Source organism: Phyllobates terribilis, unplaced genomic scaffold (assembly GCF_046119375.1).
Source record: "Phyllobates terribilis strain yellow unplaced genomic scaffold, ASM4611937v1 Scaffold_3__8_contigs__length_932513732, whole genome shotgun sequence".
In the NCBI taxonomy this organism is placed as follows: domain Eukaryota; kingdom Metazoa; phylum Chordata; class Amphibia; order Anura; family Dendrobatidae; genus Phyllobates; species Phyllobates terribilis.
The window spans coordinates 44355764-44375219 of record NW_027362763.1 but is presented as its reverse complement, the minus strand read 5'-3'; the positions used below and the strand labels follow the sequence as shown (position 1 = coordinate 44375219).

The 19456-nt window shown below is 41.7% G+C and overlaps 1 protein-coding gene across 2 annotated transcripts in view; it reads left to right on the top strand.

Moving 5' to 3' along the window:
- SCARA5 (scavenger receptor class A member 5) overlaps positions 1-19456 on the top strand; it is an 813283-nt gene that overhangs the window by 98737 nt on the left and 695090 nt on the right. For both annotated transcript variants that reach the window (XM_073673833.1, XM_073673832.1), the window contains exon 3: positions 18294-18419. In XM_073673833.1, the coding sequence (XP_073529934.1) occupies positions 18294-18419 (126 nt within the window). The remainder of the gene's footprint in view (positions 1-18293; positions 18420-19456) is intronic.

Below are 19456 nucleotides of genomic sequence, written 5' to 3'. Positions count from 1 at the left end.
CTGCCCCTATATATAAGAACATAACTACTATAATACTGCCCTCTAAGTACAAGAATATAACTACTATAATACTGCTCCTATGTACAAGAATATAACTACTATAATACTGCCCCCTATATATAAGAACATAACTACTATAATACTGCTTCTATGTACAAGAATATAACTACTATAATGCTACTCCTATGTACAAGAATATAACTACTATAATACTGCCCCCTATGTACAAGAATATAACTACTATAATACTGCCCCCTATGTACAAGAATATAACTACTATAATACTGCTTCTATGTACAAGAATATAACTACTATAATACTACTCCTATGTACAAGAATATAACTTCTATAATACTGCCCCCTATGTACAAGAATATAACTACTATAATACTGCCCTCTATGTACAAGAATATAACTACTATAATACTGCTCCTATGTACAAGAATATAACTACTATAATACTGCCCCTATATACAAGAATATACCTACTATAATACTGCCTTCTATGTACAAGAATATAGCTACTATAATACTGCCCCTATGTACAAGAATATAACTACTATAATACTGCCCCCTATATATAAGAACATAACTACTATAATACTGCCCCCTATGTACAAGAACATAACTACTATAATACTGCCCTCTATATATAAGAACATAACTACTATAATACTGCCCCCTATGTACAAGAACATAACTACTATAATACTGCCCACTATGTACAAGAATATAACTACTATAATACTGCCCCCTATGTACAAGAACATAACTACTATAATACTGCCCACTATGTACAAGAATATAACTACTATAATACTGCCCCTATGTACAAGAACATAACTACTATAATACTGCTCCTATGTACAAGAATATAACTACTATAATACTGCCCCTATGTACAAGAATATAACTACTATAATACTGCCCCTATATACAAGAATATACCTACTATAATACTGCCCTCTATGTACAAGAATATAACTACTATAATACTGCCCCTATGTACAAGAATATAACTACTATAATACTGCCCCCTATATATAAGAACATAACTACTATAATACTGCCCCCTATGTACAAGAACATAACTACTATAATACTGCCCTCTATATATAAGAACATAACTACTATAATACTGCCCCCTATGTACAAGAACATAACTACTATAATACTGCCCACTATGTACAAGAATATAACTACTATAATATTGCCCCTATGTACAAGAACATAACTACTATAATACTGCCCCCTATGTACAAGAATATAACTACTATAATACTGCCCCTATGTACAAGAATATAACTACTATAATACTGCCCCCTATGTACAAGAATATAACTACTATAATACTGCCTCCTATGTACAAGAATATAACTACTATAATGCTGCTCCTATGTACAAGAATATAACTACTATAATACTGCCCCTATGTACAAGAATATAACTACTATAATACTGCTCATATATACAAGAATATAACTACTATAATACTGCTCCTATGTACAAGAATATAACTACTATAATACTGCCCCTATGTACAAGAATATAACTACTATAATACTGCCCACTATGTACAAGAATATAACTACTATAATACTGCCCCCTATGTACAAGAACATAACTACTATAATACTGCCCACTATGTACAAGAATATAACTACTATAATACTGCCCCTATGTACAAGAACATAACTACTATAATACTGCTCCTATGTACAAGAATATAACTACTATAATACTGCCCCTATGTACAAGAATATAACTACTATAATACTGCCCCTATGTACAAGAATATAACTAGTATAATACTGCCCCCTATGTACAAGAATAACTACTATAATACTGCCCCCTATATATAAGAACATAACTACTATAATACTGCCCCCTATGTACAAGAACATAACTACTATAATACTGCCCGCTATGTACAAGAATATAACTACTATAATACTGCCCCCTATGTACAAGAACATAACTACTATAATACTGCCCCTATGTACCAGAATATAACTACTATAATACTGCTCCTATGTACAAGAATATAACTACTATAATACTGCTCCTATGTACAAGAATATAACTACTATAATACTGCTCCTATGTACAAGAATATAACTACTATAATACTGCTCCTATGTACAAGAATATAACTACTATAATACTGCTCCTATGTACAATAATATAACTACTATAATACTGCTCCTATGTACAAGAATATAACTACTATAATACTGCTCCTATGTACAAGAATATAACTACTATAATACTGCTCTCTATGTACAAGAATATAACTACTATAATACTGCTCCTATGTACAAGAATATAACTCCTATAATACTGCCCCCTATGTACAAGAATATAACTACTATAATACTGCCCCTATGTACAAGAATATAACTACTATAATACTGCTCCTATGTACAAGAATATAACTACTATAATACTGCTCCCTATGTACAAGAATATAACTACTATAATACTGCTCCAATGTACAAGAATATAACTACTATAATACTGCCCCTATGTACAAAAATATAACTACTATAATACTGCCCATATGTACAAGAATATAACTACTATAATACTGCTCCTATGTACAAGAATATAACTACTATAATACTGCTCCTATGTACAAGAATATAACTACTATAATACTGCCCCTAAGTACAAGAATATAACTACTATAATACTGCCCATATGTACAAGAATATAACTACTATAATACTGCTCCTATGTACAAGAATATAACTACTATAATACTGCTCCTATATACAAGAATATAACTACTATAATACTGCCCCCTATGTACAATCATATAACTACTATAATACTGCCCCCTACGTACAAGAATATAACTACTGTAATACTGCTCCTATGTACAAGAATATAACTACTATAATACTACTCCTATGTACAAGAATATAACTACAATAATACTGCCACTATGTACAAGAATATAACTACTATAATACTGCTTCTATGTACAAGAATATAACTACTATAATACTATTCCTATGTACAAGAATATAACTACTATAATACTGCCCCCTATGTACAAGAATATAACTACTATAATACTGCTCCTATGTACAAGAATATAACTACTATAATACTGCCCCTATATATAAGAACATAACTACTATAATACTGCCCTCTAAGTACAAGAATATAACTACTATAATACTGCTCCTATGTACAAGAATATAACTACTATAATACTGCCCCCTATATATAAGAACATAACTACTATAATACTGCTTCTATGTACAAGAATATAACTACTATAATGCTACTCCTATGTACAAGAATATAACTACTATAATACTGCCCCCTATGTACAAGAATATAACTACTATAATACTGCCCCCTATGTACAAGAATATAACTACTATAATACTGCTTCTATGTACAAGAATATAACTACTATAATACTACTCCTATGTACAAGAATATAACTTCTATAATACTGCCCCCTATGTACAAGAATATAACTACTATAATACTGCCCTCTATGTACAAGAATATAACTACTATAATACTGCTCCTATGTACAAGAATATAACTACTATAATACTGCCCCTATATACAAGAATATACCTACTATAATACTGCCTTCTATGTACAAGAATATAGCTACTATAATACTGCCCCTATGTACAAGAATATAACTACTATAATACTGCCCCCTATATATAAGAACATAACTACTATAATACTGCCCCCTATGTACAAGAACATAACTACTATAATACTGCCCTCTATATATAAGAACATAACTACTATAATACTGCCCCCTATGTACAAGAACATAACTACTATAATACTGCCCACTATGTACAAGAATATAACTACTATAATACTGCCCCCTATGTACAAGAACATAACTACTATAATACTGCCCACTATGTACAAGAATATAACTACTATAATACTGCCCCTATGTACAAGAACATAACTACTATAATACTGCTCCTATGTACAAGAATATAACTACTATAATACTGCCCCTATGTACAAGAATATAACTACTATAATACTGCCCCTATATACAAGAATATACCTACTATAATACTGCCCTCTATGTACAAGAATATAACTACTATAATACTGCCCCTATGTACAAGAATATAACTACTATAATACTGCCCCCTATATATAAGAACATAACTACTATAATACTGCCCCCTATGTACAAGAACATAACTACTATAATACTGCCCTCTATATATAAGAACATAACTACTATAATACTGCCCCCTATGTACAAGAACATAACTACTATAATACTGCCCACTATGTACAAGAATATAACTACTATAATATTGCCCCTATGTACAAGAACATAACTACTATAATACTGCCCCCTATGTACAAGAATATAACTACTATAATACTGCCCCTATGTACAAGAATATAACTACTATAATACTGCCCCCTATGTACAAGAATATAACTACTATAATACTGCCTCCTATGTACAAGAATATAACTACTATAATGCTGCTCCTATGTACAAGAATATAACTACTATAATACTGCCCCTATGTACAAGAATATAACTACTATAATACTGCTCATATATACAAGAATATAACTACTATAATACTGCTCCTATGTACAAGAATATAACTACTATAATACTGCCCCTATGTACAAGAATATAACTACTATAATACTGCCCACTATGTACAAGAATATAACTACTATAATACTGCCCCCTATGTACAAGAACATAACTACTATAATACTGCCCACTATGTACAAGAATATAACTACTATAATACTGCCCCTATGTACAAGAACATAACTACTATAATACTGCTCCTATGTACAAGAATATAACTACTATAATACTGCCCCTATGTACAAGAATATAACTACTATAATACTGCCCCTATATACAAGAATATACCTACTATAATACTGCCCTCTATGTACAAGAATATAACTACTATAATACTGCCCCTATGTACAAGAATATAACTACTATAATACTGCCCCCTATATATAAGAACATAACTACTATAATACTGCCCCCTATGTACAAGAACATAACTACTATAATACTGCCCTCTATATATAAGAACATAACTACTATAATACTGCCCCCTATGTACAAGAACATAACTACTATAATACTGCCCACTATGTACAAGAATATAACTGCTATAATATTGCCCCTATGTACAAGAACATAACTACTATAATACTGCCCCCTATGTACAAGAATATAACTACTATAATACTGCCCCTATGTACAAGAATATAACTACTATAATACTGCCCCCTATGTACAAGAATATAACTACTATAATACTGCCTCCTATGTACAAGAATATAACTACTATAATGCTGCTCCTATGTACAAGAATATAACTACTATAATACTGCCCCTATGTACAAGAATATAACTACTATAATACTGCTCATATATACAAGAATATAACTACTATAATACTGCTCCTATGTACAAGAATATAACTACTATAATACTGCCCCTATGTACAAGAATATAACTACTATAATACTGCTCCTATGTACAATAATATAACTACTATAATACTGCCCCCTATATACAAGAATATAACTACTATAATACTGCCCCCTATATACAAGAATATAACTACTATAATAGTGCTCATATGTACAAGAATATAACTACTATAATACTGCTCCTGTGTAAAAGAATATAACTACTATAATACTGCTCATATGTGCAAGAATATAACTACTATAATACTGCCCCTATGTACAAGAATATAGCTACTATAATACTGCTCCTATGTACAAGAATATAACTACTATAATACTGCTCCTATGTACAAGAATATAACTACTATAATACTGCCCCTATGTACAAGAATATAGCTACTATAATACTGCTCCTATGTACAAGAATATAGCTACTATAATACTGCCCCTGTGTACAAGAATATAACTACTATAATACTGTCCCTATGTACAAGAATGTAACTACTATAATACTGCCCCTATGTACAAGAATATAACTACTATAGTACTGCCCCCTATATACAAGAATATAACTACTATAATACTGTCCCTATGTACAAGAATATAACTACTATAATACTGCCCCCTATATACAAGAATATAACTACTATAATACTGCCCCCTATATACAAGAATATAACTACTATAATACTGCTCCTATGTACAAGTATATAACTACTATAATACTGCTCCTATGTACAAGAATATAGCTACTATAATACTGCCCCTATGTACAAGAATATAGCTACTATAATACTGCCCCTGTGTACAAGAATATAACTACTATAATACTGTCCCTATGTACAAGAATGTAACTACTATAATACTGCCCCTATGTACAAGAATGTAACTACTATAATACTGCCTCACAGGTGGGACGGACAGCGTGTCCAGGCGAAAGTTGACAGACCGCAGGTAGGTCAGGATGGTTTCCTGTTGGGATCTCTGACGAGAAACCTCCTGGTACAGGTCAGCAAGCGAAGGAGCCCGGGGGGCCTCCGGGTTCCATGGCCGTGCAAACTGTTATGGATCCGGGTGGTGGAAGCTCTGTGCTGCGGTGCAAGGAGGGACCAGAGGGGTGTAACTAGGTATCAACTCGGACTGACCAAGGTCGCACGGCGGCTCAATCGACTCCGTGAACCGGAGAAGGACCGAGCAGAGGAACCAGGTGCTACTCTGGACCAGTCCTTGTATGAGAGCAGGTGACTCCCATGGGTCAGAAGGCAGGGACTGACCGGTACAGCAGAAGAGCACGGCAGGCAGGCTGACGGGTGAACTGGGTAGACGGACTGGCAGAAACCACGGGTAACTGGCAGGAGCCTCCAGGTAGGCTGGCTGCTAGGCACGGCAGGTAACTGGTACGTTCTCCGGGTAGGCAGGCAAGCCTGGCCCATAGACAGACTGGTGGGTTTGGACCGTAGGCAGACCGTCGGGCTGAAGAGTGTACTTGGCTGGCGGAGACAGGTAGTCAGGCTGGCGGACTGGACTGGTAGTCAGGCTGTCGGACTGGACTGGTAGTCAGATTAGCAGCGGGACCTGAGGGCTGAAGCAGAGTTAGAACACAGAGCTACAACCTTGCCTGGGCACCTCCATTTTGGAGGAGGTGCCTTTTACATGAGAAGTCCTCCGGCCATTGGCAGGGGACTCCTTAGGATGGCGCGCGCAGCCCCTTTAAGAGGGAGGGAGCATGCGCAAGCGCGCCCTAAGCACAATGCCCGGGAAGCTGCGCGCCAGCAGTAGCAGCAACAGGAGAGCCGGAAGACGCCGGGCCAGGAGCGCGGCGGTAAGGGGGACGGCGTCTCTGCCTGTCAGGGGGCAGAGACGCCGATGCTACAGCCTCTATGTACAAGAATATAACTACTATAATACTGCCATCTATGTACAAGAATACAACTACTATAATACTGCTCCTATGTACAAAAATATAACTACTATAATACTGCTCCTATGTACAAGAATACAACTACTATAATACTGCTCCTATGTACAAGAATACAACTACTATAATACTGCTCCTATGTACAAGAATATAACTACTATAATACTGCCTCCTATGTACAAGAATATAACTACCATAATACTGCCCTCTATGTACAAGAATACAACTACTATAATACTGCTCCTATGTACAAGAATATAACTACTATAATACTGCTCCTACATACAAGAATATAACTACTATAATACTGCCCCCTATGTACAAGAATATAACTACTATAATACTGCTCCTATGTACAAGAATATAACTACTATAATACTGCCCCCTATGTTCAAGAATATAACTACTATAATACTGCTCCTATGTACAAGAATATAACTACTATAATACTGCTCCTATATACAAGAATATAACTACTATAATACTGCCCCCTATGTACAAGAATATAACTACTATAATACTGCTCCTATGTACAAGAATATAACTACTATAATACTGCCCCTATGTACAAGAATATAACAACTATAATACTGCCCCTATGTACAAGAATATAACTACTATAATACTGCCCCCTATGTACAAGAATATAACTACTATAATACTGCCCCCTATGTACAAGAATATAACTACTATAATACTGCTCCTATGTACAAGAATATAACTACTATAATACTGCTTCTATATACAAGAATATAACTACTATAATACTGCCCCCTATGTACAAGAATATAACTACTATAATACTGCTCCTATGTACAAGAATATAACAACTATAATACTGCTCCTATGTACAAGAATATAACTACTATAATACTGCTCCTATGTACAAGAATATAACTTCTATAATACTGCCCCTATGTACAGGAATATAACTACTATAATACTGCCCCCTATGTACAAGAATATAACTACTATAATACTGCTCCTATGTACAAGAATATAGCTACTATAATACTGCTCCTATGTACAAGAATATAACTACTATAATACTGCCCCCTATGTACAAGAATATAACAACTATAATACTGCTCCTATGTACAAGAATATAACTACTATAATACTGCCCCCTATGTACAAGAATATAACTACTATAATACTGCTCCTATGTACAAGAATATAACTACTATAATACTGCTCCTATGTACAAGAATATAACTTCTATAATACTGCCCCTATGTACAAGAATATAACCACTGTAATACTGCTCCTATGTACAAGAATATAACTATTATAATACTGCCCCTATGTACAAGAATATAACTACTATAATACTGCTCCTATGTACAAGAATATAACTACTATAATACTGCTCCTATGTACAAGAATATAACTTCTATAATACTGCCCCTATGTACAGGAATATAACTACTATAATACTGCCTCTATGTACAAGAATATAACCACTGTAATACTGCCTCTAGTGATCGGAAGTGTGTGAAAGCTATAGCTGCGGTCATGTTACCCCCTGCTCTTACACTGACCACACTCATAGAGTGACTGCAGACTTTCATCACAGAGCTGAAGAACTCCATTAATGTGATGCTTTGGAGCCTTAATATTTTGGTCACCTGCAGAATTTATGAGCCTGATAACTTGGTTTAGTCCTGTAAATTGGACCCCTAAATAAAGCATATTGACTGCAAATTGTAAAATCTAGCTAGTGGGTGGCCGTGACCCGGTGCATTTCTTTGGATAAATCTGTCCATGGCCGATGATCAGGTCATTCCTAAAACAAGATGTCTTATTAAATTTATAGCAAAAACTCTAGAGCATGCAAGCCTAGATAAAGACACATGCCAATGGATACAGCGTCCACACCCATCCCGGAGAATAGTCTCTCACACCACTTATAAAGTGACCATTGTGGGAAAGGAATTACTCATGTGTGGGATTGTGGTTATGGGCAGCAACTCTAAGCAATCACATTCGATCCCAAGGTGCCAAAGACATTGGCCAAGATGGATGGAGCACCTGCAAAGGCCGGAGAAGCTCCTCGGGATACAACGTCTTCATTTGAGGGATACGTAGATATCTGGAAGACATTTCCATGTGGTGACAGGTCGGGATACATTCCTATAACCTGGAGATCATTTTTTTTTTTTTGCTCTATGGCAGCAGTTACGTGTTTTGTTTTGGCTGCCGGAGCCGTTGAGATTGTTCAATGTCATTCGAGTTCACTGGTTGACTAAGAGGGATATTTCGATCATGAGTTCCTAGAGAAACCACCTCTTCCCATGAGATCTGACTCCTGTGCCAAGGTGCACGTCTTCTTGGACCTCCAACACAAGGCTACAAATGCCAAGTTGCCAGCTGTATAAATGTTTTCATCCCATAAGAAGCGGGCTGTTTCCCATTAATCATGCGATGTCACATAGTTGGAGGAACGGGTGGATACAATGGGTAATATACGAAGAGCGCGTTGTGTAGATCGGGCTTGTAGGAAAACACAGGAACACGTGTGGAGTTTTATTGTTGGGTTGAGAACTTTTGTAATGTTCCTTCTGCTCTTCCAGGGGTCTCTGGAGCTCGGGATCACATTACACACAGCACGCTCCGTCCAAATATTAGGAGGGTTTGGCACAACGACTGAGCGCAGACCCCGTTCATCTCATCTTAGGTTACCCCAGAGGATCCAGTGACCTAATAATTTTCTCCAATTATCTTCATTTTCTATTAAACGCCTCGTTATAATGGATACGATCGCTGCTGATGTGTAAACACTATTATAGCCCAAGGTCTTAGGGGGACAACGAGGAGAACCAGAGTCTCGGTTGCTATACGACTATCGAACGTGATGGAGAAGTCAATCTACAGGTGTTGAGTCGAATTTCACAGCTGCATCAAGATCTGACTGTTTAGCTGGGTATTGTATTAGCGTCCACCTGCTGCACCGAATAGAGGCTGACTGTTTGGCCAGGACTATATGCAGAGATCAACATCCCGTAGGTGCACAGGGGCCCTATAAGTATTGGGGCCCATATCTAGAGGCAAAAAGAACACCAAGATTCCTTTTACTGAAAATTACCAATGGATTCATCAGACGAAAGATGGACTAGATAGTCCTCATTATAGAGATAGACACTCTGGAAGGAGCCCACCATTCTGAAATTAACTCTACTATTTCTTCTCTAGAGGTGCTCTACAAAATGACTGGCATCTAGTAATGACATATTGACGTGCCCAGGGGATGGGGACGACTCGGCGCCCGGGCCTTGTTGTTGCCTGATCTCGGGGGATGTCGCGGTGGCCGGCTCCCGGGACCGTACCCTGGGGTCACGCTTAAAAGAAGGGGGAAAGTTATATGGGATAGGGGAATGTTCGTGACGCCACCTGTGGTGTCTGGTGAAGATCACCAGCGCTGCAACAGTCCTCTGAGGCCAGTGTTTAGGCAGCTTAGTTGGTACGACTCCCCACAGATGGAGCGGGGCCTCAGGGCAGCGTAGAGAGAGGGTGTAGAATAGAGCGTCGGCGGGTGCAGAGCCAGGGAGGAAAGAACAGACAGAGGCAGTAGTTGAAGTCATCCAAGTCTTTACTCACGGTGGTGCTTTGTCAGCTCAGAGCTTCTCTCTGCTGTCACACGGCGAGCTGCGGCCGCCAGGGTGGGGTTCAGCACACTCCAGGTAGTTCAAGAGCGCTTAACAGGACCCCCGCTCTAGTGTGTTCCTCTCTTGTTGAACTTCTCCCGCCTTGTGTCCCCCACTGAATCTCGTATGGGTACTGCGATGTCCCTTATGGGTAACGTGTAGCTCCCGGACCGACTGGGTGCCCTTTTTGGTGACTTGTGGTGAGAACGTGGCGTAAGGCCGGGTCCCTCTGGATAAACTCAGATTAGGGCATACAGGTGGCAACTCCGCTCCCTCTGTATCCCCCTGGGATCCACATAAGCCTCCGGACTTTTCCGACAGAGACGTGAAGTGCAAAGTCAGATAATCGGGGACCGGTACCCCCTTTTGCGGCAGGGTCTCTCTGGCTGGGCCAGAATAAGGTATGCAGGTGGCGACTCCGCTCCGTCCGCACCCCCTGAGATCCTTTCGTCTGTGGAGCCTATCTCCTCTGCTCCCCTCCTGGGCCTACTTGATTGGACTCTGACCGGGGACAGAGCCTGTTATAACTCTGCCCCAACCCCCTGTCTCGAGGCCTGAGACCGGGAACCGTGGACCTCTCAGCCGGCTGCAGCCTTGTGCTGACTTGCCGTCCCAAAGACCCACGACCAAAGACCTTGTTATAAAGATGGCCTCCAGTTATATATGATTCTAATTAAGTGCTTCCTCCACCCTCACTCACTACGTGGTTCCCCCTAACTTTGGTTCCCCCCAACTCCTCCATTCAGGCCATGGGCAGCACTATGGTGCTTTAGGCCCCCTTCAGAACTGGAGTGGTGTAGTGTTGAGTGTGTGGTTGGGATCCTGTGAGGTACTCCATCCTTACCTGGTAGAGGAGATACCACACCTCGTTCTGAGGTGCAGTACCCCTGTGGCGACTGAACCCTCAGGGGCGCCATAATATCAACACAAAAGTGCTGGAAAAACTGAAAGAATCGCTCCAAAAAATCCAAAAATATACTTAAGCATGCGAGCAACGATTACATTTTGGCAAATAGAGGGTCACCTTATAGGGTCCAGGACCCCTTCTATCAGGATTTTAAGGTGTTCATACACATCATTGGAAAGTCAGCTGAACTCTCTCGTTTCTGTAAGTCCTTACACTGCCCCAATGGTCAATGTCAGGGAAAGTAAGATCGGGCATGTTGGATTTAAACTTGCACAGTCCTTTGTTCCCATGGGAGATAAGCCACCATCAAAGGTGTCTGGTCCCTGCATTATTCTCCTCTTCTCATACTAACTGAACACTTCTCGGACAACATCAGCCACTACAGAGCTCGGAAAGGTGGATTATTGTCTAATTAATTATTCCTGGTGGTCAATAAATGGTAAAGGGGGTGTCTTATTAGACGTTCAGGCAGATCCTGTGATACCATCAGGGAGGTATCTGAATGGTTCCAAATTTATTCTGCAGCCAGACAATGACCCCAAACATCCAGACAATGTCATTAAGAATGAGAAGTCCTGGGGGTGATGATCCGGCCTCACAGAGCCCTGATCTCACATCATCCCGTCTGTCTGGGATCACATGAAGAGACAGAAGGATCCGCTCAAGCCTCATACACAGAAGATCTGGAGTCAGGTCTCCAAGATGTTTGGAACAACCTCCTGCCGAGATCCTTCATAAACTGCGTACAAGTGACGAGCAGAAGTGATGGAGGTGTCGGGCGATCACCAGATACTGAGGATGGAGGCGACGGGCGGTCACCAGATACTGAGGATGGAGGCGACGGGCGGTCACCGGACACTGATGAAAGAGGCGTTGAGCGGTCACCAGATACTGATGATGGAGGCGACGGGCGGTCACCGGACACTGATGAAAGAGGCGTTGAGCGGTCACCAGATACTGATGATGGAGGCGACGGGCGGTCACCAGATACTGATGATGGAGGCGACAGGCGGTCACCAGATATTGATGATGGAGGTGATGGGCGGTCAGCAGATACTGATGATGGAGGTGACGGGTGGTCACCAGATACTGATGATGGAGGCGACGGGCGGTCACCAGATACTGATGATAGAGGCGACGGGCGGTCAGCAGATACTGATGATGGAGGCGACGGACGGTCACCAGATACTGATGATGGAGGCGATGTGCGGTCAGCAGATACTGATGATGGAGGCGACAGGCGGTCACCAAGTATTGATGTGATTTACCTTTCTCTTTTGTTTCCTTTTCATGTTGTTAATTGCTAATAATAAACTATTAACTCTTCTATGTTTGAAAGCTTCTTACTTTCCAGCCTATCTTCTACCCCTGACTTTTGCACTTTTGCACAGCGCTGTATACTGTATGTGACGCGCCCCCTGGGCCATATTCTTTAGGGGAATACCCGGAGCCGGATCAGATGGGGGGTTGTAGTCTCCGAGTGGCTGTGACCCGGTCCGTGCCCAGGGTGTCAAGCTCAGAGTATGTGGCAGTCCTACAGATGTTATAAAGTTCGTTATGTCGACTACGCCACCCGTTGGATTGTGGTCACTACGGCCGCCGCTGCAGCAGGGTCCGCTGAGGCTGATGGTATTGGTGCAGCTTTAGATAGTATAACCCCCAACGGGAGGGGTATGGCCTCAGGGGGTCAGGTGCAGAGGATGGGGGTTGTGGTGGTGCAGCGTAGATGTTAATTAAAGACAGAGTCGGGTTGTGCAGTTCAGGGTGTTTACTTACTGCAGATATTCCGGTCACTCCGGCCTTGAGTGACCACCCGAGCCGTGCTGCGTCCACCAGGTCCTGGATTCAGCCAACCCCCAAGCAAGTCCGGAGCGTGTCCCTGAGCCCTCCTTCTTGTCCTTTCTTCTGGCCGTCCCCACCAGGGATCCACCTAGGTCCAGCTCCCTTGGGCCTTCTGTTGGGAGACCCTTGGCCTTGGGTTCCCTGACCCTACACGTGGTTTGCCTTCAGGGTAGATGTGGTGGGTGGCCGTGGCAGATCCTGCCCACGGCCTCCGGTCTCTGGCTGGGGTATGCTTTAGCCCCCACCAGTTTGGGATCCGGTACCCTATTGCCAACTCTTCACCCTAGGTTTGTATGTGGGTTCTCAGAGTTCCTTCTTGTTTCCCCCTCTGGGTCTCTCTTTCTCTCCTCTCTCTCTCTGGGGCTGCTCTGCTCTCTGCTCTCTTCCACTGCTTCTCACAGACTGACTCCTCTGCAAAGACTGACTGACTGACCCTGATCTTAGATGGTGCCCACCTTAAATACTCCCTCTATGTGTGAGCTCAGGTGACCAGCACCCAATGAGCTCCTATCTTTACCCAGGCTGCTCCCCCTATCTGCCCCTACACTACTGGGATGTACCACCCCCCTCCCACTCCAGCCAGGAACAGACTCGGTCGTACCTGCACATTTCTAAGTGGGAGTACCGTTGGTCTGCTCCTCGGAAATTGGATGTGTGTAGTGCATGCAGCTTTCTGAGCTCAGTTCCACACTCCATCCTTACCCGGGAGTGGAATATCACACCTCTGGGTTGAGGTGCAATACCCCTGTAGCAGCCGAATCCTCAGGGTGCTACATATGTATACTGCATTACATCTTACTGTTTTACATGAGAAACAATGTTTTTGTAGGAATGTCGTAGGATACAGTCTTCTTGTCTGGTCTATTGGTCTTCCCATGTAAAGCCCCATACACAATAGAAAGCTGTCAGCCGACAATTGTTCCTGCATCCTCCGTACACAGGAACGCTTTGTGTGTTCTCAATAGGAGCCTGGTCCTGACTTCTCTGGCAGTGGCAAATCTCACAGAGAACAAAAGGGTCGGCCATTGGAAGTCTGATGAGCCAGATCCTTCCCTCCCTAGACATCATGCGTCGGGGGGAAAATGTCAGGAGGCCATTCATATCCTATAGTCTGTCAACCAAAGCCACCAATATCAGCAGGATTGGCCAACAGCTAATGTGTAAGGGGGTCTCCGGATGATGCCAGGGGAGAGAAGGATGTGATTGTGATTTAGTGATCTGAGCTGCTCAATCACTAGTGATCAGGGGTCTCCATTAATGCCAGTGTGCACCCACCCATACTCACTTTTGAGCAACAGGAGATGACTTTTACGGAGGTCTCGTCATGGACCATATGTCCGTCCATTCACCATACATATCTGATGCCAACCTTGATCCATTACAATGTTTTTTCTTTATTTTACATCCTTTTATAAACACGTTTTATACGTTTTTTTTCAATCCACAGACCCTTTATACGAGAGTAAGGGAACCTTAGCAATGGCTGATTGATACATACTGTGTACATTTTCTATAGGGGTCATCAGGGGGGGCTCAATAATTGGGACGTTATGTGACTGTCAGCAGATTTATGGGACGTCCGATCACACGTATAGGCAGATATGAGACGTGCGCAGCCTCCTCTGCTGTCACCGGTGTAATATACGGCTCATGGAAGGTGTCTCCATATATTTCAGGTTGGAATTCTGGACATCTTTTGTAGATTAAAATTGGAAATACGTCCCAACCACAATTTACTGAGGTTTTTTTTTTTTTTATTCCGAGCTCTACATCTGTTTCCCTTTTGTGGTCTTTTGGTTTTTCATTTTTACCCGACGCGTTTTATAGGTTGGCCAATCTATTAAGAGCGAGGAACGAGAGCCGCAGAGATTTGACTTTCTAATGATATTTTATTTCCTGTATCAGCTCCATTATTTAATTCAATCAAGTCGAAACAATAGCGGCATATTACATTTACACCACGCGTTTCACTCTTTGGGAATTTTCATTATTTGATAATGAAGTTCAGATGAAGGGATTTAGCGCTCGGGATACAGGCAGAACTAATATGTGCTACATTAGATTTGATTACATTAGGGCATAACATATGGAGCTGAGCAATGTCTGGGGCTCCGATCCTGAATATCCCCAGCTTCATAGCTGGGAACATGCAAGAGTGAATCTCAACTATAGGAGATTGGACCTTAAAGAGGTGTTCTAATTCAGAAAACCCAAAGGGCATCTTTTGTTCTGGAGGATCCAATGCACCAATGATGGTGCACCTACCATGTAGTTCTCTGGTTCTCCAGTGATGGTGCACCTACCATGTAGTTCTCTGGTTCTCCAGTGATGGTGCACCTACCATGTAGTTCTCTGGTTCTCCAGTGGTGGTGCACCTACCATGTAGTTCTCTGGTTCTCCAGTGATGGTGCACCTACCATGTAGTTCTCTGGTTCTCCAGTGATGGTGCACCTACCATGTAGTTCTCTGGTTCTCCAGTGATGGTGCACCTACCATGTAGTTCTCTGGTTCTCCAGTGGTGGTGCACCTACCATGTAGTTCTCTGGTTCTCCAGTGATGGTGCACCTACTATGTAGTTCTCTGGTTCTCCAGTGATGGTGCACCTACCATGTAGTTCTCTGGTTCTCCAGTGATGGTGCACCTACCATGTAGTTCTCTGGTTCTCCAGTGATGGTGCACCTACCATGTAGTTCTCTGGTTCTCCAGTGATGGTGCACCTACCATGTAGTTCTCTGGTTCTCCAGTGATGGTGCACCTACCATGTAGTTCTCTGGTTCTCCAGTGATGGTGCACCTACCATGTAGTTCTCTGGTTCTCCAGTGGTGGTGCACCTACCATGTAGTTCTCTGGTTCTCCAGTGATGGTGCACCTACCATGTAGTTCTCTGGTTCTCCAGTGGTGGTGCCTGCTCTGATCATTGATGATCGCAGGGGTAGGATAACCTGCGATCAGTTTATCATCGGGGATTTTTCTAGCTAAGATATATGATCAAAGTTGAGCCAATTTGATTGGCAGATAATGGAAATTGAAGCCGTCCATCCTCAATTCCAAATAACAAATCTCTCAAAATTTATTTCGAGCAGATTAGTTTTGAATCGAAAGTTCTTCAAAAGATGTTTCTTGTGCAGTGAGGTCTCTACAGACCCAGAAGAACAATAAACAGGGTGGAGGTGAGGGGTTTAAATGTAATTAAACATTTAATGCTCACCTGTCCTCCATGTCGGTCTTGGGTTCTTCTGACACTGAGGCCAGTGATTGGCTTTACCAGTGGTGTGGCCACATGCCTCAAGGAGGCAAGAAGAACCGAAGACGACTCGGGAGGACTGGAAAGCTGCTGCAGAGACTTTATAAGGACAGCAAGAGAGCAATGCAATTAATTTTTGGGAATTCCAAAAGTTTTGCCATTTTTCTTAACAAATTTGATTCATTACTGCCCAATTTACACATGCGTAACGGTGCCTAAGGTGGTAGCCTTTGGTGAGTCCGACATGAGTCCGACACCCTGGCACGTTACAGACAAAACGAGCGTTCTGGATGTGTGTGTATGCTAGCAGTGTTGCTACTGGTACCTTCACCTTCAGGCCAGTCCCATTGCACTTCTCACCAGGTTCATTAGACTTCAAGACAAGGACATTAGGAAACACACTTAGGTGCACATGGCAGCAGGGGTGTACACTTTACAACTTCTTCTGTCGCATACAGAGGTGCATTCTTATCGGTTTCAGTCGACAGCACTTTACATGTGGACGGTAAACCAGCAGAGCAAATCAGATAAACCTCCATCTTCACGATGCAGGGACACACGGGTCGATATGTTACGCTGTGAACCCCGCACCCAAACAGCCGCATGTGATCTGTTAACAAGGGTCTCCCTTGGAGCCGTGTTCCCTCTACCGTGTCCTCAGCTGGGCAAGACCCTTCTATATAGGGCCTCCCACGTCTGGCCAACACTGGACTCACTTCTTCCTTTAATCCTCCCGCAAATAGGTTTCACCCACTTGCCTGCTGAACTGGATCTCAGTCGCGTCTACAGTTCCTTAATGATTCTTACCGCCTTGTGCCTCTCAGCTCACTTCACATGAGCTCTGTTCTTTAGATCCTCACTCCAGACTCCACTTCGCTAACTGTTTCCTGTTTCTGAAACTAACCAGAGATTCCCAATGCTCCTACCCACTATGGGCCGTCCTTACAGTTAACTCTGTCCCTGTTATCTGTCGCTGGGCAGAACTTAAACTTTCAACCAGTTCTGTACAAGAGTGGAAAGGAAGACAGTGACATCTTTTGGCCGTTGGTTAGTACTGCAGCCCACAGGAAAATTAACACTTGTTACCGCAAGAAAACACATCAGGTCAGGAACAAAACATTAATAACATCCTACATATTCTGTACCACAGTAGCATTTAATGTCTTCGGGGGGGAACACAGCAAGCGGTCAACCACCTCACACATGTATGGCCACCGGCTACCATTATGGTATGGATAGATAATGCCTTTTCTTTATCTGCAGGTCCAACAAATGGAAGGAAATCACGGCGCTGCGGGCAGCTGGGGTCGATCGCAGCTCTGAAGTACGCAGTGGTCGGACTCTACTTACTGGTCTTCCTCATCCTTGTTGGAGTGTTCATCTTGGCAGGTGAGGTCCCTGGATAGATTAAAAGTTAGAAGTTGACCAATACAATGATGACAACAGGTGATGACCACATGTGACTGCTGTGATGACTACTGTTTTAGTAGAGTCCTTACTGCACTCTTCGGATTCTGTATGAATATACCTGAATATACCGTCAGCCCTCCGTGGCCAGCAATTGTCTAATGGATTTCAATGAGAACGGTGTAATGGTTTATGTTAACTGTGGGGGGCGCTGCTGTGAAATCAAAAACTTCTTCCTTAGTCTCTAGATTACAGGTGATCCTTGGGGGACCCAGCGGCCGGACAGACAGTTGATTTTAGCACTAGGGGCCCTATTGAAAAAGGGGAATTATCCAAAGCAGAGAACTTCTGTTAAGGCGTTTTTTGTGGAATCCAGGAAAGTGAAGCTGGTGTACTTGCTTTAATAATCCACGTCATAATGGCTACATAATCCTTTTTTAAAGTTTTTGCACTTGAAAAATTGCCCATTTCAATGTTGGGTCAGTAAACGTTTGCAAAGATATCATAAGGGCATTCTGACATGGATTTTCACAGTAAATTCAAAAGTATCATCAGGTCTAATAGATCTATTTAATAATGCAAGCAGTTTGTATTGTGCAATCTGGTGACTGATCCTTTTTAAATTTCCTAAATCTACTGAAACCACCGGATTCCAAAGTTCTGAAACCTCTCAGTGTTGTCCGTCTGCTCGCCCCAGACCCCATTACTGTGGCCCCCTGAAGCGGTGTATGAGGCTGGGATTACACAGCGAATATATGTAAGGGGACATGGGAAAGTGACCTGAGCACCAGCAAAGTGAGTAAAATAACTACACCCCCCATCATTGTAATATCTCTGAATATCTATATCCTATAATGTGCTGCTGAGCTACTGTATCTAAGCCTGTGATATGTGATAATGCTTACTGACATGACGTACCTAATCCTATCAGGTGAGATTCTGTCTGCTCGGCTACTAAAGAAGCTGGCAGGCACTGCTATATAGTACGGTATTATATAATGTCGTACAGCACTATGACT